Raw genomic sequence first — 25,243 nt, 5'->3', positions numbered from 1 at the left:
TGTTATGTATATATATATATATATTCTATTATTTTACATAATTTTAAATGCTTTATTTTTTAATTAATCATTTAATAATTTTTCACTTTTTTTGTCTATGTTCGTACGAACTAGTCTAACTCAATGTAATATCATATATAAAATAGGTATATTCTGAAATTTAGTTAAAAAATATAGCAATAATATTTTATTAATAAAATAAATTTTCATCATCCTTCAATATATACGTAAAAAACAAGAGAAGAGAAAAATGAAAGATATCAAAAAAAAAAAAGATTTCCTTCTATCTATAATACCTTCATTAGGGAATATAGCAAAAGGAAAAATTAGTTTTCAAAAATTAGCAAAAGAAAAGGAATACAAATTAAAAAATAAAAAAATTATATCATGTATCTTTTCCAAATCTTTTTTTAGTGCATTAGTTCTGTCTTTGTTGTACCTTCTCTTACAAGTATATAACTTTTCATATTTAACGACACACATCTTTGTACACCCATTTCTTTATCACAATTTTCAGTTCTTTTAAACAACATGAATAAGTAAAATTTTCAAAAAAAAAATTATTTTTTTTTATTTTTTTTTTTTTACTGTAATTTTTATAGAATATTAATACATGTACAGAAAATACATATTCACAGACGCACTTAAAAAATAGACATTCAAGGATATTGTTTGAAGACATTAAGTTACATTTAAAAAAGTTACGAGGTAATAATAGCATTGAAGTGGGAAACAATGGATTTCCCCATAAACATAACAATAATAAGTTCGGTTCTTCTGAAAATGTTGACGACAAGAGTAAAGATTTAAAAAACAAGGCTGTAACATACAATAATTTAAAGAATGATGCAGGAAAACAAGCAATATACAATAAAAACGAAATAATATTTAGTTGTATAGATACTGATAATTGTGAAGAAGTAACAGAAGACGAATTAAACGATAAATTGGATAATATAAAGGGGCCGGTTAATGGAAAAACTATGCATATTGTATGGAAATATGTGCATAAACATGTGAGGCTAAGTTTTATTCGAATGCAAAAAGAAACAATGAATTATTGCCATTTATTAGCTAAGAATTATAATATACCAAAAGAATATGAAATGAAAAAATGCAAATATGTAGATGATAAAATAACGAATGCATTATTAAAAAAAGATAATTTCGATTTAAAGAATATAAAGGATTTCGCAAAGGAAGATTTTTGCGCAAGGTGGGAATTTCTGAGGTATATAAATTTGAAGAGAAAATCGTGGGGAGAACTTAGGGAATCCACGAAAGAAAAGTGGGCGAATTATATAAACAATTCGTTCAAAAATTATAAACATAAAAAATAAGTTTGTACATATTAAGAAGACGAAAAATACTTTGCGTTTTCGCTTTACGATATGCATGTGATGTTCATCTTACGAACCTGCATGTAGAAAAACAAAAGAAATAAGTGGTTCATAATATGTTCATTGTAATTATAATGTGTTCTGGAATATCACTACATGAAATAGACCATTCATATATCAATAAAATAAAAATTTCAAATAGAAAAATATTTATAAGAATTAAGAATTATATAATTATGAGTACTATAACATACAGAACTCAATATTTTATTTATCATAGGGAATAAAGAATTTCGTCTACTTATTTAATGAAGTTTATGCTTCAGGAACATTTGTTCAGTAGAATAATAAAGGAAAAAAAAAAAATTATTCTTAAACATTTATTAATTTTTTGTTAATATTTTTAAATAAATAAATAAATGTTTTGATAAATTAAAAATATTCATATAATAAAATGTTATAAAATAATTTATTATTTATTTAAGATATTCCATGAATTTTCTTTGAGCTGTCATGCATGGATATTGTTTTACATTGTATAAGTAGTATATTCTTATCCTTGAACTTGTCAAAAATATTCATATTATTAAAAAAAAAATTACCAAGGAAATTAAAGATTTATGATTTAACAAAGAATAGATAATTATAAACAAGAATTATGTACATTAATGCTGAATCATGTTTTAAAATGTAATATTTTCCAATTCTCTTTTGCAAACATATATAGTTTGATTATTTTTAAAATATATAGATAAAAATTGAATGAATTATTTTTTTTTTTTTTTTTTTTTTTTGAACCCTTTTTTAAGTATATCAAAATTTTTGTTTCCCATGGTAGGTGCTTTTTTTTATGTATATATTCAATAGAGAATAACCATATTTTATTTTACTTTTATCGTAACATTTTTTTTCTTATAAATAATTTTAAAGTTTTCATATAGGATACCAAAAAAAAAAATGCAACATAATGTAACAAAATTACTAGTTCATCTTAATGTAATAAAAATTTTTAAAACAAAACATGTCTAGGGACTATTATCAAATATATTATTAGTGTTATCCTAAATTAGCTCACAGAAATTCTTTTCTTAGTTCAAAATAATATGTTTTTCAATTAATAAATAACTATTTAGTGCATTTCTTATCATAAAATTAAAAAATATATATTATTTTGCAAATACTACTCATTTTGTATGTGACAAACATTTTTTATAGAAGAGTTTTATAGACTTGTAATTATTAGTTAACTTTTTCGTGTCAGCTGTTTATCCTTTTCTAAATGCAATTCTTAAGGAAACTCTATCTGCATAAATGCAGTTATATTTTAAAGCATTGTGATATATCATTTTTCTTGTTAGTAAAACTTAGTATGGATGAATATATGCGCGTGAATCAATAGATTTAACAAATAATTATCGAATATTTCTCAATATAATTTATACATATTGTTTTTATTTAACGTTTTACATATATATACATAGCACATTTGTTCCCCTATTTTCGTAATTTAATATTCATTCTTAATACATAATAGTGCACTGTAACCAATAAGCACAAGAATAAAGCATCCTTTAACCAAAATTACCTTCGTAATCAATAGTAGCATCATTCTTATATATTGAAGAAAGTGTTTTAAAAATAATAACCTTATTGAATAATACATTTTCTTCTTTTTTTTAATATTAATGCTTTTATTATTTATGAAATTCATATTATTTTATTTTAGAGTATGCGCTACAATGTTAATTTAGGAAATTTTACATGAGTAACCCAGTCTATGCACCATTTTTCAATAAACATATAATAACTGCTCTACGTATTAATTATTTATCCTAAGTTGTGTTTCCCCTGTATTAAATGTGTTTTAATGTATTTTTCTCCCTAGTAAAGCTACAAATGAGGTAATTTTCAACGCAGGTTGTGGAGTGTGTGTTAATACATCTTTAATGATAAGATTATTTTCTTTTTAACAAATTTAATTATATAAAAATACTTGTCTCTTCAGTTGTTTTTTTAATTAAAAACATGTTTTTAGAGTTTTATTTTTTATACTCAAAGATTTCAAATTTCAAATACATATATAACACACATAAACAATAACATAAATTTAAATAGCTACACAAAAACAGTAAAATAATTACAATACCTACACAAAAACAGTAAAATAATTAAAATATGTGTGTTTTCCATTGCATGCGTAAATGCCATAAAGCTAAGGAAATGTAAACAATTTAATAATATATTTTATAAACAAACAAAAAAAACTGTGTTATTCACTTAAATTATACAATTTAGTTCATTATAAAATATATAGTGTACTCCATTACAATGACTATGTCAAATACACTCATTTAAATAGTTGTTCAGCCATATGCAATTTTTCCCATTATTTTACTCTTTATATAATGTGAATATTTTGAAAGTTTGTGTATTATTTTGCATATTTATTCTCACACTGTAGTAATTTCTGCATATTCCCAAAGGTTCCTTGTTGTGGAGAATTATAATTTTGAATCCCTATATATAAAAGTATAATGCATATATGTATATACATATATATACACACATTTCTCTATCTTCAAGGAAATCCATGTCAATATTATCATTACCAGCACTAACACATATTTGTTATGGCAAGCTTATTTTGATGTTATGTATTATTTTATTCCATGTCATGTAGGGTTATATGCCATGCTTGACGTGCTACTTTTGGAGATGGAACTAAAACTGTCAGAATTGTCAAAAATTGAATCCTTATCTTCAGTGTTATAATCATCTAGGAGGTAAGATTTAATTTTTTTGCGTCTGCGTGTGAAAGGTTTTCCAAATGACTTTATCTGAGATGGGGAGAGAAACAATAGCAAACATGTTCATTAATTATGTAATGATTTTAATATTATAATAAACAGTTTTTAATAAAGATAAATTATTGATATTTAATGAATTCTATGTATACAAATGGCATTATTATTTTTACCTTATAAAAAACAAATAAAAGCATAATTATGCCAAATAGAATAAAAATCATAAATAACACAAATTTATTTATTGAAAAACTTTGTTCATTTGTTAAACTTGAATAAAAGATATTATCACCATAAAGTTTACTGATATTTTCTCTTGGAGTTTCTATACCTCCTGTAATTGGTGCTTCTGTAGTTTCCAATGGATTTTTAACTCTTGTAGGCTGTTCCTTCCCAGAAGTTACTGGAACATTCACAATTGGTAATTGTGTAGTGTCTCTTTTTGCTAAATTTACACTTGAGTTTGACCTTTTATTAATTAACGGTTCTAAATATTCATTATACTTAGTGATATACTCCGATGATGGTTTCTGGGATTCATAGTATAAATCTAAAGCATTCTTATAACAGGAATTACACCATGACTCTAAATATATTTTAACTAATTCACCATTAGTAAATAAATTCTTTGGATTATATAAATGATGATACTTGATATGATCTGTGCAAACATTACTTTCTAGCTTTGTACATAAAGGTTTAAATGAGAAATATAGTGGAATTCTCTCTTTAAGATAATGGAAATACTTTTGGCATGCGTAGTATGTACTCTTCCCAATATCCGTTTTGATGAAATTAAAATTTTCAACATAGTCCAAAAAATTCTTCACTACATTCAGATGATTCAAAAAATTCTCCCTAAATAAAGATCTGTATGGATAGCATATCTCTTTATCCACATTTTCTGTAATGCTATAAACAACATAATATTTCCACGTTTCTTCAAAAAAATTAATAATGTTATTAAAATCCTTTTCCTTTTTAGTATCGTTAAGATTTTTATGTACATGATCATATAACCAGTAATTTACATCAAAACAATGCTTTTTACGAAAAATATCATCCTTGTCGTCTCGTAACAATTCCAGATTTTTTATAAGATTTCCACAAAGTTTATAAACCCAATTGCTATCTTTGTATTTATTCAATGCACTATTACAGAAGTGACTTACATTATTTACATCCTTTTCATTTATCAGTTTCTGATAAAATGTATAGGAAGGTGACTCCTTCAGATGGGGACTCTATAAAATATAAATAATAAATTAGGAAATACATATAATTTATCAATAATCCTTATTTTATTGTGTTTTATGTTTCATAGAATTTTAATAATAAAAAATATAAAACGATTATTTATAGAATTAAACTATTACTCCAATTATTTCTTCCATATGACTGTGGACATTTGTACTTTAATTTAAGAAAATTAAGTGAAACAAAAAAGATCTCAGGAAATAATTAGCAATATTTAACAAAATAAATAGCATGAACAGCAGTCATAAATATATATATATATATATATATATATATATATATATATATATATATATATATATATATATTATTTTTTAATAACTTTGAATTTTTCAAATTTCAGAATTTGTAAATTCTATAACCATGTTTCTTTTTAATATATATATTTTAAAACATGGAATATACTCTGAATGTTTACCAATATATATCATAGTATATTTATGGTGCATTTTTTTTCATAAGGAACTAATGTTGTTAAAGAAACATTTTTAACACAAATAAAATGGTGCATATGAATAAAGAAAAAATCACATTATATAAAATTCGTTCATGTATATATATATAAATCTTATATGAAAAACAATTTTTGAAAGAACAAATTAAATTTAAATGCGTATACAAAAATAATGTTTCTTATATTTCATGCATGCACAGAAATATATTTTTTAATGAATCTATGTGTAACTTCAGTGAAATAATTAATGTAGACTAATTTTCCTCCTTATATTTATGCTTCCATCAGTTGTTCATTATAAGAGACCCCAAATGGAAAAAATTGCATATTACATGTAAGATATATATACATGTATTTACACCCTTATATGAAAAAAATATATGACAACTATTATTCTTATTAATTGATATATAAAGAATAAAAATTACAATTTAATAAAATTTATAAATATATTAAAACCTGCTTGTTCTAGTGTTTTTATTACTTTAAAAATATATCTCCATCTTATCTTTTATTTTTATCTTGTTTTTATAATATACTTATGCAAGTAACTTTGTTGCAATTTCTGAAGTATTGTTTTAATCTTTCTCTAGTGTTTTTATTGCTGAAGTAAAAGGATTATCGAAATATTTTTTTCATATATTATGTATATATTTTCTTTATTTAATGAATTCCATAATGAATTATTCATGTTATTAATAAAATATTTATTCTAAAAATGAGTTGAAGATATTTTTAAAGGCCAACATAATATCTAGGTATGAAAAGAACATGAAAAAAAAAAAAAAAAAAATTGATATAAACATATATTATTTATATTGTGACAGAAAACAAAAAAATGAGTTATATTTAAACCTAACCAATGTTTTTGTACCTTTTATTAATTGTATAGAAAATTATAATGTACAGACTTAATGTTAATTAATTTGTAGTATCCATATATAAATATTAACTTTTTTGATTTCTACTTGAACTCTATGCACTGTTCTGTTATATATTAATATCTTTGAAGAATATAGAAAGTGGAACAATGAAACTTGTATTTTAAAAAAAAATTATGATAAAAATTTTTTTCTATATACCATAGTTGAACAATACATAATTATTGTCTAATAGTAGCTATAAATATAAACATTGTTATTTTATATCATTTTCAATTTTTTATATTTAGTTGCATTTTATGCACTATGGTTAGTATAGTGAATTAAAAAGTATTTAAGAAAAAACATAACAATGTAACAATAAGTCAATAAAAATTATAATTTATAAATTAACAATTTATATTTCTATTTATAAATTTAATTTATTAAAAAAAATTCCTTTAAAAAAATAAGTCACCTTAATTTATCATCTTTTCTGAGATTAGTTTATAAATTTAATTTTTTTTATTACTTTTGCTATTATCATTTTGTATTTTGCGTTTTTATTTGGTAATATTTTGTATTTTTTTTTTAATTATTATTAAGAATCAAATGAAAAGAAAAAATGGAAATCATTTATTTTTAGATATAAAAATAAATTTATAGTTTTTTTATATCTTTTTCAGAGAACAAATATATCAGATATATGATCCAAGGCAAAGTAATTAAAGCGTGATAAATATATCTGTTCTTGAAAAAACGTTATATATATTTGCGAAAATAATTATATTAGAATTAGTCTCTCTTAATTCTGAATCATTCTATTCATATTATTGTTAAATATAATGCATTCATATTATGATAGGGATAAAGGCAAACCAAGATTTCCAAAAAATATAATATGCATCTAAACTTATAATACAAATGTTATTAGATAATATTTGTGTGTATAAAAGTATATATATATATATATATATATATATATATATATATATATATATATATATAAATTAGTTTAGTGTATATTAAAAAGTTTTTTTCTTTTTTTAAAAACATTCATTTCTTATAGTAACACTTGAATGAACAAATAATATATATGAGCATAATTATTCGTGCTCATGAAATCATGTAAACCATACAGTATATACATGCTATTGATTAATTTTTTCATTATTAAAAATAATACAATTTTGTACGTGAAATGATTCATTATTCATTACAAAAGGCATAATTGTATTAATTAATACCAAAACGGAACATAAATCATTTTATCTTGAATCAAATGAAATCGAAAAATTGAAATAATTATATTTATATGATTAAAAAGACTGATATAACAATTATTGTTCATTGTTACAATCATGGATGAAATAACACATAACTAGTAAATAGTTCTATGGTGCTATAATATACCCTAATAATGATTAGCTAAAAACTGTCCTGACTATGTAACATTTCTATTGTGATAAATTTTACATGAAGAAGCAGAATAGTAGAGATATTTTTAAAAAATATATGAAATAATAAAATGATAACGTATTATAATATTTAATAAATGCACTTAGATTATTATAAAATAAATGCCTTAATGTGAAATAAGAAATTTTGACAAAATAATTATTTAAAAATTAATTTTCATGTTTTTACTGAAACATAAAATTAAAAATAAAATAAAAAATTAGGATATCCTTTCGTATTATGTATAGATCATTCAGATAATATGGTTCTTATTTTAATAATAAAACCAAACATACACACCTAGTAGGCTCCTAACGAGAGACGCTGTTCATTTATTAACAGATTAAGGCATTAACTCTAAGTTAAATGTAAAAATGTATGAGTTAAAAAATAATTTTTTATATATTCCTCTTACTTGATTTATTTATGAAAAACTAAATATATATCTCTTCTTAGTTAGCATTAAAACAACTAAATTTTAAAACGAACACATTAAATTGTTTCAGCTGCAAATTACTGACATCAGACTTTAAAGAGAAGCACATTGCACATTATATATATATATATGTGTGTGTAAATGTTTTTTAAAGCAATTTTTACCTTGTTAACATGTAATATTATATTTAATAAATACATCTTTATTAACGTAATCTTGCTATTTTATCGTTTTTTTTTTTTGTAGGTTATCTTTTTACATAAATATTTTCTTGATCCTAATAAGCCTTTTTTAAAAGTTTGTTTTCTTTTGCGATGATTTTTTTTTTTTTTCTTTAATCATTTTGAAAATAGATATACACATGTATCTAATTATATGTCTTTATTTTTCATATAGTAAATATATTAGAATTCATTATTACGAGAATGTTCGTTTTTCAAATAGTTTTCTAACAGTGGCTTTATCAGGTCTTTTGGAGTAGGTTATAATTTTTACACTATGATATTTATATACCTTCTTAATAAGATTAATGTGTACGTTAAAATTATAGTTAATTTTAACTCCTCAGTATGAATAAATATGTTTTTCTAGACCGAATGTTTGATTGTGTATTAATAATGTGTGATTAAATTAATTCTTCCTATTTTACAAAAAAAAAAATAATTTAATATTTTTCTTTTTCTGAGTCATTATGTAACTTAAAAATACGTTACAATCATTGCAAACAGTTTCCAAAGATTTTACATAGAGTCTTATTGTAAATTAATGTACCTTTATATGTTAAGAGGTCATAATGAAATTTTATGTCCTCTATGGGTAAATTTGTTTGTAGAATAGTTTTCACAATTTGCATATTTTTTTCCTTCATTCTGTTATAAAAAAATTCCTTTTTTTATATTAATAATTTCTCATTACAAATCATAAATGACTTTATGAACAATTATTTTATATATTAATCTTTTCCATTATGTTAGATATTCATAGATTTGCAAAAAGCTTTCTGTAACTAAAAATTAGACTCATTCATAACACCAAAACCACAGATAAGCACTTGTGGAATATAGTGTAAACTGTTCATTTGTTATATATTGTAATAAATATATTCATAACTGCATCGACGCCCCAAAATTGTATTAAATTTGCATAAAGCATTATATTATGAGATTGTCAAAAGAAAAAAATAATTAGCAAAATGTGAGAAAATAACGCAATCTTTTCTTGTTTGGATTATGGATATTATAAATTCATTTTTAATTGTGCACTTATTTGTTGTAAATTTACATAGTTCTCAAAAAATTTTCCTCTTTTTTGTGGGCAACAAAACAAATTGCTTATGTCTATATGTATATATATTTTTTTTTACTTTTTTTTAGCAGGAACATTTTTTTGTTCCTTTATTTTAAGCATGTAATAATATAAATTTAACCTTCTCTAAAAAAAAAATTTACAACATAGGAATTATTATTCATTTATTTTTAGCATATATGTAATGACATTCTTGATAATATTATGTGATTATTATTATCCTTTGCATTGTGGAAAATATATATGTATAATTTTTTCCCCCTTATATGGAATTTCAAAGGACCTCCGTATTTCTGAATCCGCTTTTTTCATTTTGGATTCGTTTTTCATATAAATATTGTTTATCAATCATACATATATAATTAAATAATACAGATTAATTTGGCTTTTCAAAAGATGCAGATTGTTAATGCCTAAGATGGAAGTAGAAATATTACACAATTAATACAGCTTCATAGCATTAAGTACACTGTTACATTTTTGTTACATTCATATTTTTAAACATATACATCACATATACTTGTCCTCTTCCACGAAAATGAAAAAAATAAAACTGTAAGAATAATAGTATTATATTGCATTATACCATAATATGCTGTATTTTATTAATTTTTTTTTTTTTCAATTTATTTCAAGTAGTTTATTAATTTGTTCACATAATTTTTTTTTTTATTCCTATTTTTATGAATGATTCTATTCTGTTAATGTAAATGTATTAATATTCCCTTAAACATATTTAATCTTCCGTTTAGGTAAATCAATTTATGTACATTATGTTATTTATAATAAATGCATTAATATCAAAGGGATGAAAACATATTTTATGTAGAAATTCATATTTTTAATTCAAAGGATATGTTTAAAGAATACAGAGAAGCTGTTTTATATTCAATATTTCCATGTTTTCCAGTTTTCTTAATTAAAGCGTAGCATCTATAAGTCATATACCTCATAGAACATTTCATATTTAAAATTACACATTCATACTTTTTCCATTCTACCTTCTTAGCACATAAACATAAATAAAAATATAAAGCATATTTTGTGGAAATACTAATTAAACAGATATTAATTCATTTGCATTACGTCTTTTGTTGTATTAAATCCACAAAATGGAATTATATATTTTACTAAAAAGTTTTAAATATTTCTAATATCAAGTGATATTTTATTGTGGGTTCTTATCTTTTAAGTCAAGATGTTAACAAGAGAAAAAATAAAATAAATGTTAAAATATCCATAACAATATGACATTTATAAAATATATCTAAATTTATATACAATAATATTATCGTATAATATATAATAATTTTCCAATTAACGGTTTTTTCTTGTGTAATGTGTAATTAATTATGTTTGTACACTAACACATTTTTAAACTCCATTCTTCTTTAACAATAACGGCATAGTTCTCATTAAAAATCAATATTAAAACATTAATTCAATTGATATACCTAGGAAATGATGTAATTTAGTATTTAAAGATTAACATTTTTTAAAATTGAATGAACTTTTGTTATTATATATATAATTCATGCACAATTAATTTATCTTTTCAATTATCACACCTTATTATTGCTCACATAGAGTACATCTCATACACAATAAAGCTAAAAAGACACATTAATGAATATAGTGTTATCACATAATTATAAATTTGTTCTTTTTCATTGGAATTATGGAGTTAAACATTTCTAGTTTTTTATCTTACATAAATTAACGGAAATTAGTGCGTTATCAATGCAAATAATTTATTATTCGAAAATTACCTCAACTTCAAAAAATATATTTACCTATACATAAAAAACATATTCACACATATGTGACAACTTCTTCATGAAATTCTTCTTAAGAAATAATATAACAATTAAAATGAATACCATTTTGTATTTATACCTTTTTTACATGTTATTATGGTTAAATGGAATCCAAAATATATTGGCTTCGTGTAAATTTAATAATTGTATAATTTTAAATAAAAATATTAAAAATTGTATAGACATTATTGTGTATATCTATTCTTCTTTTTTTTTTTTTATCTTTTTATCTACAGCTAGCACATTTTGAACTTTTAAAAAAATTGTTCCACAAGGGTATAAGGAGAATTATCATTTTAATATATAAGATTATCATTACAAATAATGAGTAAATAAAATTAATACACTTATCCTAAATAAGTAAATATATATGTTTACAATTCCAGTTACGCACTACAGTATGTTACACTAGAAACTCTGTTTTTGCAATAAGTAGAATTTTCTATAGTTGTTCTCTATACGAATGTATAAAGAGTTATGAAACCTATTGCATATATAAGTTGCCTACTTCATATATGCTTGTAACATTAGTTATTCCTTCCATAAAATTAAATAGCATGATAATAATACAGTTTAAGCAGGGAAAAAAAGGAGAGACATGTAAATAAGATACATTTATATTTTCTTCATTACATTTGCAATTTTTATCACAAAACGAGGTCATATTTTCCTTATTTTAGAATACTTAAATGTTTATTTTTACGTAAATACATATGTAACATAATAAGTTATCCATTTTTCCAATTATCCCACCAATTTATTATGTAATACAAAAGTAAAACACTCATATTTATATGTCAATTATGAGTATATTATTATAGCACAAAATTTTGAGTCATTCACTTATATAAACACTTTATCTGTAATAGATTTTTATAAATTCGATTATTTAGCATATTCAATTAATATAAAGGTATAACTTTAAATCGTGGAAAACCAAAAAGATGATATACTCTTTCATTAAATTTATATATCTATGCACACTTTTATGTGTTTATAATTAGTATTTAAAAGTAACAGAAAAAAAATATATGCATATTTACGCATTTTATGCAACATTAATGTTTAAGAAATGTAAAGAGGATTATATTGAATATAAGTAAATTTTTTAAACACATGATATACAAGCATCCAGTACCCTCAAACATGACGTAATCTTTATAAGGTTTTTGTACACCAAGTAATGAACCTTAATATTATTAGTAGGAGAATTCTTTGAAATTAATTCTAAAATGTTATATATCTATTATCAGATAAAACAAATTGCATTATCAAGAAATATCAATTAAATGCACAATAGTTCGTACTTATTTTCCCTATGTGCACCTTTAATACCTAAAAATTAAGGGTAAATGTTTAATCAGTTGGTCTTCACATATATGTATATACATAACTGCTATGTCTATAAATAAAAACTTACATAAGTTTAATGTGAATAAGACGCAAAGACCTAATTAATTAATAAAATATGTATTTTATAAGATCCATTTAAATGATTTTCAGTAAAAAGTGTGAATTGATTTCCTTAAAAAAAATTTTAACAATAAATATGAAAAATGAGCAAAGAAAAAAAAATATACATTCTAAATATGTTCACAATCAATTGTGTTTTATCCTTAGTTAAGCAGAATTTTATAAGTAATAATGCACTCATAAATATTCTGATACTTCTTATTTCTATGAAAATTTTGAAGAATACCATTTTTGCAGTAGTTCCTAAGATATTCTCTAACTATTTCATTACAGCACGGAAAATGTAATTTTAATAAGCTTATATTTAGATAGATATTTAATCGTACCTATATTATATATACATACATATGTAAGTATTAGAGTTCTTATAGTGTTAATAAATCTAATAGTTTAAAATTCATGAATATGCACAGCTTGTTCATATAACCCTGGCTTGTTGTATTCATTAAGATTCCCTATGAAGATTTGACTTTACACTATGCTTTCTTTTGGATCTTTATGCTTAACTTCATATAAATATGCTATGTATACACAAAAATGGTTAGTAACAATTATGAAAATCTATAATTTCAGTAATACTCGGAAACTATATATTTTTTGTTTTTTTGCTTCATAGTACTACACTCTTGTACCATTATAATGCCCATTACAACACCATAAAAAAAAAAATCCCTCCAAAAAAAAAGAATATTTTTAAAATACTAAACATTCCAAGGAATAAGAAAGTTATTATTAGTAATTCTTTTTTATATTATTCATAAAACCATTTTCTGATAAATTTAATAATTAGAATATAAAAATTTTGAATTATACTCATCGTATTGTGATTTCTTTGGATGATACTTTTTGTATTTAAAAAATTATAATCCTAATTAAATATAGAATAAATATATTTATAAAAAAAGTGGAAAAGAACTTATATTTCACAATTTTATAAGTGAAGGAACGTGCTATGTTTAGAAGAGTGATAAAACTTATAATAAATTTACATCATTATTGCAACGTACATTTATTCCTATTAGAAGAAGGCATACATATAACAATGTTATTTTTTTTTTTTTAAATAGGGGAAATTGGAAAATATGCTAAATTATAAGTTAATATAAATAAATGGACCCCGTTTTATATACGATGATTTGCGAATTTTTAAGGAATTTTCATCTGCACCGGGGGTATAAAACCGGAGTATAATTAATAAAAATGCATATTTTTATATACACTTATTTTTATATGTTGAAATTTCTTAAAAAAGGATAGATAATTAATAAAAATTTTCATGTACATTAAAAAAAAAAAAAAAAAAAAAACGTGCATTATCGTTTTGGAAATAAATCAATACAAATGACATTAAGAATTATTGTTTCGAGCATTAATTAAAAAAAACATAAAATAAGAGTAAACAAACAAATTCATCAAAAAAAATATATGCGTGTATATATATAGATATATATATATATATATATATATAACGACAATTAGTTATATCATTTAAAGTACGTATATTTTTATAACAATAACAAATAAATTCCAATTAACAAACATGTAAATAGCCTATTAATATTAAAAGAGAGCTATATAAAATTACAAATAATATAGAATGAAAAGAGCATATAAAATGGGCATACCTCAAATGTTATGAAACATAGCGTTACATATTATATACATGTATATATACCATTTTGGAAATAATGAATTATTTAATTCAATTAAATTTTTACATTATACTAAATGATTTTTTAGAATAATTTTTTTCTTTGTGATTTTATTTTAATTTAAATTTGTTATCCTCGCAAAATTTCTTAAAAACTTTGTTCATTTTACGACACTTAAATAATTTTACATTATAGTAAATTATCATTCCTATAAGCACGAAAACAAAACCCATGGCTATCTTGTCGAATGCAGCTATAGAAAATATTATTAAAAATATCAAGGTTAACAAAATTGGCGTAAGTATTTTATATTTTTTCATAAGAAATAATGCTTTATTTGCTTTTGTTTCAGGTTTGATCAAGAAAGCGTCACTCGTTATAACTGCTTTCATTGAATACATCATTTCTAATTCAAACTTGAAATCTGCTATTTTTAAAAGCTTATAAGCCTTTGAAAAAATTTTATTTTTATTTTTAAACTTCTCTTTAAACGAAATGCCTTGTGATTCCTTTTGTGGAGGTAATCTTTTATCATTAGGCGTACCAGTTAATTTTAAATGATTCATATTATTTTTTTTTTCTACATTAATGTTTTTATCTTTATTTTCATTATTATTGTTTACTTTATCATTTCGATTATTACTATTTCCATTACGTCTGGTGAAACCTTGTTTTGATAACAATTGCTCATTGCATCTAATATTTTCGGACTTTTCCATATGATAATTTTTAGTTCTTAATACGTCAGATTTTTTATGTGTGTACTTTTTACGTCTTACATCATGAGATGATTTCACCGAGTCATCATCCTTTTCTGACTCATCATATGACTTCACTGAGCCAGCATCATTATCTGAAATATCAGATGATTTAACAGAAACATTATCATCTTTGTCTTTTATTTTATTGGGCGATTCTTCATCAACTTTATCATAATCTTTCACGTTGTTATAAAGTTTATCAAATTCTTGACTGTTATATTTTAATTCATGATATAAGTTATCGAAATCTTCTTTATTATGTTCTAATGAACGATATCTCTTATCGATGTCATATGTATCACCTAATTCATCATGAATACCTTCAACATTTTCCTGATTACATTTTAATGTATTCAATATGTTTTCAGACTTTTCTTTGTCTTCTAATGTATCAGAAGGCTTTTCGGGGTCATAATCGTCTTCATCTTTATTTGTTTTTTCTGTTTTGTTTTCTTTTCCTTCTTCATTTCCTTCTTCATTTCCTATTTCATTTCCTACTTCATTTCCTACTTCATTTCCTGTTTCATTTCCTACTTCCTCTTCTACTTCCTTTTCTACTTCATTTCCTTCTCCATTTCCTACCTCATTTACTACTTCCTTTTCTACTTCATTTACTACTTCCTTTTCTATTTCCTTTTCTACTTCTTGTTCTTCTTGTTGTTCATCTTCTTCTTTTTCCTTTTCTTTTTTTTCGCTTTCTTTTTCATCTTTTTTTATTTGGTTTTCTTTTTCCAATTCTTTTTCTTCATTTTTTGCATCATTAAAGTCTTTCTCAGAAACAGAATCATCATCATAAACTTTTCTTACCTTAGAGGGTTCTGAAGAATACTTGTTATAAAAATTTTCTTGTTTTTTCTGATTTTGCTTATCATCATCATCATCATATTCATTTTTAAATGTAGTAGATGTTTTTTTATAATCAGAATAGTAATTATCATCATCGACGTCTCGGCCAAAACCTTTCTTGATCCTCTGATCACGTTTTAATTCAACAAATGAATTTCTAGAATCATAGTAATCAGAATCACTTTTAGATTTATAATTTTTTTTCTTAGGCTTTTCATTATCTTTTAATGCAGAAAATGAATTTCTAGAATCATAGTGATCAGAATCACTTTTAGATTTATAATTTTTTTTCTTTGGCTTTTCATTATCTTTTAATGCAGAAAATGAATTTCTAGAATCATTATGATCAGAATCACTTTTAGATTTATAATTTTTTTTCTTAGGCTTTTCATTATCTTTTAATACAGAAAATGGATTTTTTGAGTAATCATAACCAGAGGCATCTTTCGACTTAAGAGATTTTCCCTTTTCCTTTTCATTTTCTTTTAATACAATAAACGGGTTCCTAGTATTATAATTATCATTATCGTCACCTTCGTCTTCTTCGTTTTCTTCTTCATCATCATCATCATCTTTTGTCTTATCAAACGTTTTCTTATTCCTGCTATCAAATCTTAATTTATCAGGCTTATTGTCAAAGTCGCCATCACTTGTTGCATTGTAACCATTTTTAAAATCACCATCTCTCTTATCATTATTCTTTCCTTCAGTATAACCAGCATTATTCTGTGGTACACCTACATGTTTATCAACATTATAATCGTTTTTCGATTTATCATGATTTTTGTTCACATTTTCATCATCTCTTACACTATCCACTTTTTTATTTCCATTTTCATTTTTTTTTATTTCATTTGGTAGTTTCATAATATTACTACGAGTCTTTAATCTATTTATTCCATTCATAAAATCATTGTCAAGCATTGAAATCTTAACATTCTTTTTAAAGTCCTGATAATGTTTTCTTGCCTCATATCTTTTGTCTGAAGTGGTAGCATTTTTCAAGGTATTAAAATGTTTTTTGAAATCATCAGTGAGCTGTATTGCATTCAGTAGTATATTCTGGCAATTAGTGTTCCAAATTAATGCATCAGCCCGTTTCTTATAATTATCATCAATCTTTTTTAGGCTATTAGTTATAGATCTATAATCAAAATTATCATATAATTTACGAATTTTTTTATTATTTTTATCACCACTTTTTTTTGAAGCATCGGATGCATTGCTTGCCTTGTCATCATCTTCTAATTTACCAAATTTTTTGTTATTTTTATCACCACTTTTTTTTGAAGCATCGGATGCATTGCTTGCCTTGTCATCATCTTCTAATTTACCAAATTTTTTGTTAACTTGATCACCACTTTTTTTTGAAGCATCGGATGCATTGCTATCCTTGTCATCATCTTCTAATTTACCAAATTTTTTGTTAACTTGATCACCACTTTTTTTTGATGCATAGGATGCATTGCTAACTTTATCATCATCATCATTCAACTTAATGTATTTTCGGTTATCTATATCTTGGGTTTCTATATTTTTATTAGATTTTTTATTCTCATTATCAGTCTTAAATTTACCTACTTGTTTTTTATAATTTTGATAACTTTTATCGTCTTCATTATAATCTTCACTTTCACCCTTTTCATAATAATGTTCTTTTTCATCACGTTCATATTCACTTTCTTCATAATCATCTTCATACTCATCGTCCTCATATTCGTCTTCCTCATATTCATCTGTCTGTTTCTTTCCCATCCAGTTGTCTTTTATTATATTAAAGTTTTTCTTGTGCTGTATATAATTTTTTAATTCATTAAGCTTTTCTCTAGAACCTTCACCCTCTTTCAATTTATCATATAATTGTTCATTAGAATTAACAGTATCTTTTAATGTATCATCAGCTTCTTCCTCTATATTCGCAGCATCTTTTAAAGTATCACCCACTTGTTCGTTAGTATTCGAAGTATCTTTTAAAGTATCATCCACTTCTTCGTTAGTATTTGCAGCGTCTTTTAAAGTGTCATCTCCTTGTTCGTTAGCATTTGTAGCATCTTTTAAAGTATCACCCACTTCTTCGTTAGTATTCGAAGTATCTTTTAAAGTATCATCCACTTCTTCGTTAGTATTTGCAGCGTCTTTTAAAGTGTCATCTCCTTGTTCGTTAGCATTTGTAGCGTCTTTTAGAGCTTCATCTAATTGTTCATTAGTATTTGCAGCATTTTTTAAAGTGTCATCTCCTTGTTCGTTAGCATTTGTAGCGTCTTTTAGAGCTTCATCTAATTGTTCATTAGCATTTTCTGCACCTTCCAATATCTTCTTCGTTATATCCACACCCTCATCAGAATTTTTTAACTCATGAGGTTCCCTATTATTTTCGTTCTCTTCTGATTTATTTTTGTGATTGTCATCATATCCGGCATTGTCATGTTTCTTTTCATCATATTTATAGCCATAATATTGGTCCCTATCATGTTTCTTGTCATCATATTTATCACCATAATATTGGTCGCTTTCATATTTATCGCCATAATATTTTTCAGCATCATGTTTATCACCATAATATTGATCCCTATTATATTTCTTGTCATCATATTTGTCACCATAATATTGGTCGCTATCATATTTATCGCCATAATATTTGTCAGCATCATGTCTATTACCATAATATTTGTCAGCATCATGTCTATTACCATAATGTCTATCATCATGCCTATTACCATAATGTCTATCACCATCATTTCTATCACCATCATTTCTATCACCATCATTTCTATCACCATCATTTCTATCACCATCAGGTCTATTACCATAATGTCTATCATCATGTCTATCACCATAATGTCTATCACCATCACGCCTATCACCATCATTTCTATCACCACCACGTCTATAACCATCATTTCTATCACCACTACGTCTATCACCATCATATTTCTTGTCATCATGCTTGTCATCGTCATCTTCGTCATCATCTTCGTCATAATCTTCGTCATCATCTTCGTCCTCATCTTCATCATCATCCTCATCATCATAATCATTGCTGCCCTGAGGTTCACGTTTTTTTACATGTTCACCCCTTTTTAATTCATCTGGTTGTTCCTTATCGCTCTTTTCAAAAAGCTTTGAAGTGTCCATTTGCTTTCCAAATTTATGAATATTGTTGAATTTATCGAAATTTTCATTAAGATTATTTTTTTCTCTTTTCAATACATCAAATGTGTTTTGGCTGTTATTTCCATTGTGTCTCAAAGCATGAAAATGGTGTTGGGGATTACTCCCGGAGTTTCTCAATACTTCAAATGGGGATTGGAGATTACTCCCGTTATTTTGGGGCTTAATACTGTATCGATTATCATGATGGTTTGGATTCATTCTTAATCCATTATGTCCTTTGTTTATATTATCATCATTATTAAATTTATCAAATTTTCTGTTAGAATTTTTGTTGCCACCTTTAAAAGTATCCTGATTACTTAATCTTGTATATCCCCTTTCAAAGTTACCGTCAAGTTCACTCTTATTAACTTTTCCTTTAAAGTTTTTGTAGTGTCTCAATGCACCAGCTCGTCTTTCTGAATTCTTATTATTTTGGATCATATCAAATTGTTTCTCCATGACAGCATCATCAACTAAGCTTAAATCATCATGCATTGGTTTTGAATTTACATTATTATTCCCTAATTTATTAACATTTGCGTTGTGTTGTTCTTTATTCATCCGTTTATCAAATTCATTATATGTATCATCACTATCTCTAAATCGATTAAAATTTTTATTCTTGTTATTCGAACCTGTGAATTCAGCAAAATTATTCTTAGCGTTCATATCACTTGTGAATGGATTCACACTTTTTTTTGAATAATCATGGTCTCTTAAAGCCGCAAGACGATTTAGAAAAGCGTCGTCAATTTTGTCTGCTTCAATTTGTTCTTTAAAATTTTTGTGGTGTTTCAATGCATCAGCTCGTTCGTTTGTGCCACTATTTTCTTCGCGTTCTATAAAATAATCCTCAAATTCATCATCAAGGTTTTCATCAGAATATTGCTTCGTCACACGGTTGTCGTCCCTATCATTTCTTGATGGGTTATGTTTTGGGTTATAATCATCATGATAAATATTATCAAAACGCTTGTCCATATTGACAATACGCATTAAGGAGCCATGAAGGTTTTTAAAATTAGCATCACCATCCTTATATTTGTCAAACTTTTTTCCTAAGGTGTCTTTATTAGAGGGGAAATTATCACCTTTTTTGTAACCACCCTTTGAATCCACATTTAATGCACCATGCGGGATGTTCTTACTAGGATCACCACCCTTGAAGTTACCAAAACCTTTTTCCATTTTGTCATCAGTGTTAAATTTATCAAAATGGCTCTTTCCATCATGGCTAGGCTTTGCTAATATATATCCCTTTTCAAAATCAGCGTCAAGTTGTTCTTTATTAACTTGTACCTTAAAATTATTGTAATATTCCAATGCATTAATTCTGCTGGGGGTATTTTTATTTTTTTGTAAATCATCAAAATTTTGTTCAAAATCGTGCTCATCTTGGTTATCATTATCATTCTCTTCATTATCATGGTCGTTATTAGCTTGATGAAACCCTTTGTTTCTATTTTCATCACCTTTTAACATTCCATAATTTTTGCCATAGTTTCCATTTCCATGTGCACCACTATGTCTGTGCGGGTTATCACCATGTTTTAATGTATTCTGCATAGAAAAATTGCTATTAACAGCTGGTGACCCAGATGGTCCACTTGATCTATTGTTACGTCCATATTTTTCAAAATGTATGTTATCGTTCATTTTATCATCCTTTAATTTATTATTATATTCATTGTTTTCATTATAATTTGGTTTCATATGATCAACTCTCCCGTTCCCACGATGACCATGTTTGGATGATAATTGTGCCTTTTCAAAATCGTCATCCAACCTTGTTTCATTATACTTTTCTTTAAAATTATTGTAATATTCTAATGATTTCTCTGTTCTCTCTGAAATTTCATCATCTTCTGAATCATCTTCTTTTTCTTCATTATAATTGTTGTAACCTTTTTCTCTCTTAAACTGAGTGTTATCAGTGGCACCTTTCCTTTCTTCTAAATTATCCCTGTTGATCATTCTTCTATCATTTTCTAATTCATCACGCATTGTGTTTATTTTATTTTCATTTTTAAAATTTCCAACGTGTGCATTTGCATTCCTACCAACTTTTGATGATTCATAATTGTCAAAATCATCATCAAGTTTGCTTTCAGTAACTCCTTCTTTAAAAGTATTATAATGTTCTAACGCTGCATGTAGTTCTTCGGAGTCCTCATCATCCTCATCTGAACTATGAGATTTTGTAGCATTCTTATCAGAACGTGTAGAAGCGGGTGATTCCTTATCGTTCATAATAGAACTATGATTTTGATTAGATTCATTTTTAGAATTTCTTTCAATAATATTTTGTGGCTTGTACTCACGTCTAAAACCATCGTCAAGTAGTTCCTCATCCAAATTTTCCTTAAAATTATTGTAGTGATCCATCGGGTCGATCCTTTTCCCCATATTATTGTTGTCTTTTAATTGCTCATGTTTTTCACCGGAATTACCAGCATAATTTGATTTATCATAAGTTTCTTCATCATTATTGTTATTATTGTTGTTTTCATTAGCTAGAACATTAGCATTTCTATCATAATTATTATTGTGATATTCTGAATGGCCTAAATGTTTTTCAAAATTGTTATTATTAAATGATTCATGTGCACTTCTTTCAGAATAATTATAATTCCATTTCAAGTTGTCTTTTACAATATCACTATGAACTTCATATTTTCGTTGGTTGTTTATGTTTTCTTCTCCATTTAGAAATCTACTCGACCTTGTATCTAATGCATTTAGGTTGGTTCTGTTAAACCATGTTTTACCAAAAGTTGTAGTTACATTAGCCTGCGAAAATTAAAATAAAAATTCATTATGTTTACATATAAAAAAAATAAAATAAAATAAGCATTTTTCTTTCCTAATATTCATGTAAATATTCGTTTATAGCTTGTATGCATGAATTAAAAAGATATAGGACAATTCCTAAAATGCAAATTCGTGTCTTTGCCTTACTTCATCGGAATATGGCCATGTTGATATTAGGATAACAATTGTACATGTTTTAACCAAAAAAAAGACAAATTTATTTATTTTTTCACCCATAAAGAATTCCTTTAAAGTTTCTACATCCTTATTAACAAATGGATAGTTGTCTATATTACTGATTTTTCGATAATGCTCAATCGTCTTAGGGGTGATTTTGTTCTTGGTCATTTTCTATATTTTTTAGAATTATAAACATTTTTTAATTTAACTTTATATTAACTAAAATATAAATATATAATGCACAAAATATATTTAAATTATAGTTAAAGTAAACTAAAGAGGGAAAAATTATAAAAAATATATTTCCCGCTTCTATGTACAAATAATAATAATAAGATTAATAAAGAAATATCATGTAAAATCAATTTTTAAAATAAATGAATCGAATAAATTAAATATTAAAAATGTAAAATGTAGAATAATTAATTTTGTTTTAATTCAAGCTTTCGAAATAATTAACTCCAAATTATCAAAAAGAAAAGAAGCAAACATATATATTCTGCATAACAAATCTTAAAACATGTTTTGCAAAAAACATAATTAAGGTGACAAGTTCATAATTCCGAAATATTTTAATTGTGTTACCTAAAAACTTTTAATTTACAATTTTATTAGAGCAAATGAAAACAACAAAATAAAATGTTATTATATTTGTTCAATAAGCACATAATTAAAAATTCTAAAACAGCATTTATTAAATATTTGCTCTGCTAAAATAATATAAATAATAATTCTTAATTTTAAAAAAAAATTAAATAAATTTTTGGAAATAATAATATAAATAAAATTTCTATGATTTTTTATAGAAAAGGATAATTTTCCTTGCCCCGTAAAAAATTACCCCGTCAGATACGCGATAGTAGGTAGTACATTTAAATAAAAAAATAAAATAATATATAAAAAAGTGGTAAATTTGAGACTAAAGATTAAATTTTAAAGAAAATTTTTAAATATAATTGCATGTAGTTCTACTAATGAACATTTCTTGAATTGCATTAAGTGTTAAAAAATTTTTTTTTTTTACAATAAGAAATAGAGAATAAACATTGAAATGTAACAATGCACGCAAAATGATATGAAACATATAAATTATGTTGTATTGTACATATATATGCATCTTTATTTTACGTATTATTTTATAACCTATGATTCAAAATAAACTCATCTTTTTTTTTTTTTTTTTTTTAGTACATCCATTATTATATGTTTATTTATATGTATTAATTTGGATATTATCAAAAAAACCACATTATCCATTTACATTAGTGGGCTTACAATGGTATAAGCGAGTGGCAATCTTTTTTTTCGCAAATAAAAATTTTAAAAATACATTTAATGTATATTTCTTTTATGTATATGTATTATATGATTAACAGAAATTATTATATTGATCTACAATTAGATATATTATTTTACATGAATAAAAAATAGTAAATAATTAATATAATTTTCACGAATCCGCAATCATTACATGAAAAAAAAAAAAAGAAAAGAAAAAGAAGAAAATAAAGGAGTAAATTTTAAGTACATTATTAGTTTCTATTTCCTTTCATGAGAAAAAATGATATTATATATATATATATATTGTAAAAGAAAGAGTACTTTTTTTTTTTGTAAATTACTGTTTATTTTAATATGATAATAAACTTAGGATGATAAATTTATTTTAAAATTATTTATTACTAAATGAACGTTATATAATAGATGCTTTCATATAAATTTATTTTGTAAAAATATGAATATATATTTTTCTACATTTTTCAATCTTTAATTTAATATAATTTTATGCCAAGTTTTTGGTAGAATGAAACTACGTGTTTATACATAATATGAGAAACCAAGAACTCGTTTTTACAGAGTAAATATAATGTAAGCAAAACGCAAATAACGCTTGTTGTATTTGTGGAGGATTAGAACTAATGGATTTACCTATAATTTTTTTTTTTTTAAAAGAGCTTTCTTTATTCCGTATGTCCCAAAAAGTAAATAAAAAATTCACACGAATTTTATTTTTATTTTTTTTTACTTGCAAAGTCTTGATTTATATCTAAAAACCTTTGTGTTAGAACATTTTGTCTAAATTAGAAAAATATGAAAAGTAACAAGTACAAATATTGACATATATAAATTTCCCTTATTGATTTTTCTTAAGTTTGATTTAAATAACAGATGAAATTTTTGTTGATTATATTCATTAAATCAGCGTAACTTGTATTTGAACGAATCACATGATTCTAATAAAACGAAGTACTTGAAAACGTAGGTATAAAAAGGGAAAAAAAAAAAAAAAACGTATCAATGTTATTATTTAAAAAAAATTATACCCTATTACAAGTTTTTTTTTATAAGAACTTCAAAGCATGACAGTATTCACACATTTACTTTAATAGTTTTATCATTGTTATTTATATATTATAATATAGGGTAATCTTTTAATAAGTAACGGATAGTTTTAATTCCTTAAATAGGTTGGTGCCATTATTAAAACGCGTATTTCCATTTTTAAGTATTGTACGCATTCTAGTTCTTTTTTATTTTATTTTATTTTATTTTATTTCTTTTCTTTTTTTTTTTTTTCATTTAACACATTGGAAGAATATTAAAATGTATAATATTTAATGAAAGCTTAAGAC

At 24.2% G+C, this 25,243-nt stretch overlaps 3 protein-coding genes across 3 annotated transcripts; 1 reads left to right on the top strand and 2 right to left on the bottom strand.

The window, feature by feature from the left end:
• Positions 1-250: 250 nt before the first annotated feature.
• PGO_062280 (Phist protein) lies at positions 251-1,340 on the top strand (the record flags this gene model as incomplete). The annotated part of the gene is made up of 2 exons (XM_028686871.1): positions 251-451; positions 603-1,340. 2 exons carry the CDS (start codon positions 251-253, stop codon positions 1,338-1,340), a joined length of 939 nt encoding a protein of 312 aa, XP_028542672.1.
• Positions 1,341-4,012: 2,672 nt separating this feature from the next.
• On the bottom strand, positions 4,013-5,538 carry PGO_062270 (variable surface protein; the record flags this gene model as incomplete). The annotated part of the gene is made up of 3 exons (XM_028686870.1): positions 4,013-4,177; positions 4,318-5,388; positions 5,515-5,538. The coding sequence occupies 3 exons, from the start codon at positions 5,536-5,538 to the stop codon at positions 4,013-4,015; spliced, it is 1,260 nt and encodes a 419-aa protein (XP_028542671.1).
• A 9,428-nt stretch (positions 5,539-14,966) lies between these two features.
• On the bottom strand, positions 14,967-22,778 carry PGO_062260 (Plasmodium exported protein, unknown function; the record flags this gene model as incomplete). Its single annotated transcript, XM_028686869.1, has 2 exons — positions 14,967-22,409; positions 22,578-22,778. The coding sequence occupies 2 exons, from the start codon at positions 22,776-22,778 to the stop codon at positions 14,967-14,969; spliced, it is 7,644 nt and encodes a 2,547-aa protein (XP_028542670.1).
• Between the last annotated feature and the right edge of the window lie 2,465 nt (positions 22,779-25,243).

Source organism: Plasmodium gonderi (assembly GCF_002157705.1).
Source record: "Plasmodium gonderi DNA, contig: Chr06, whole genome shotgun sequence".
Taxonomy (NCBI): Eukaryota; Apicomplexa; class Aconoidasida; order Haemosporida; family Plasmodiidae; genus Plasmodium; species Plasmodium gonderi.
This window is presented reverse-complemented; position numbering and strand designations above follow the sequence as displayed.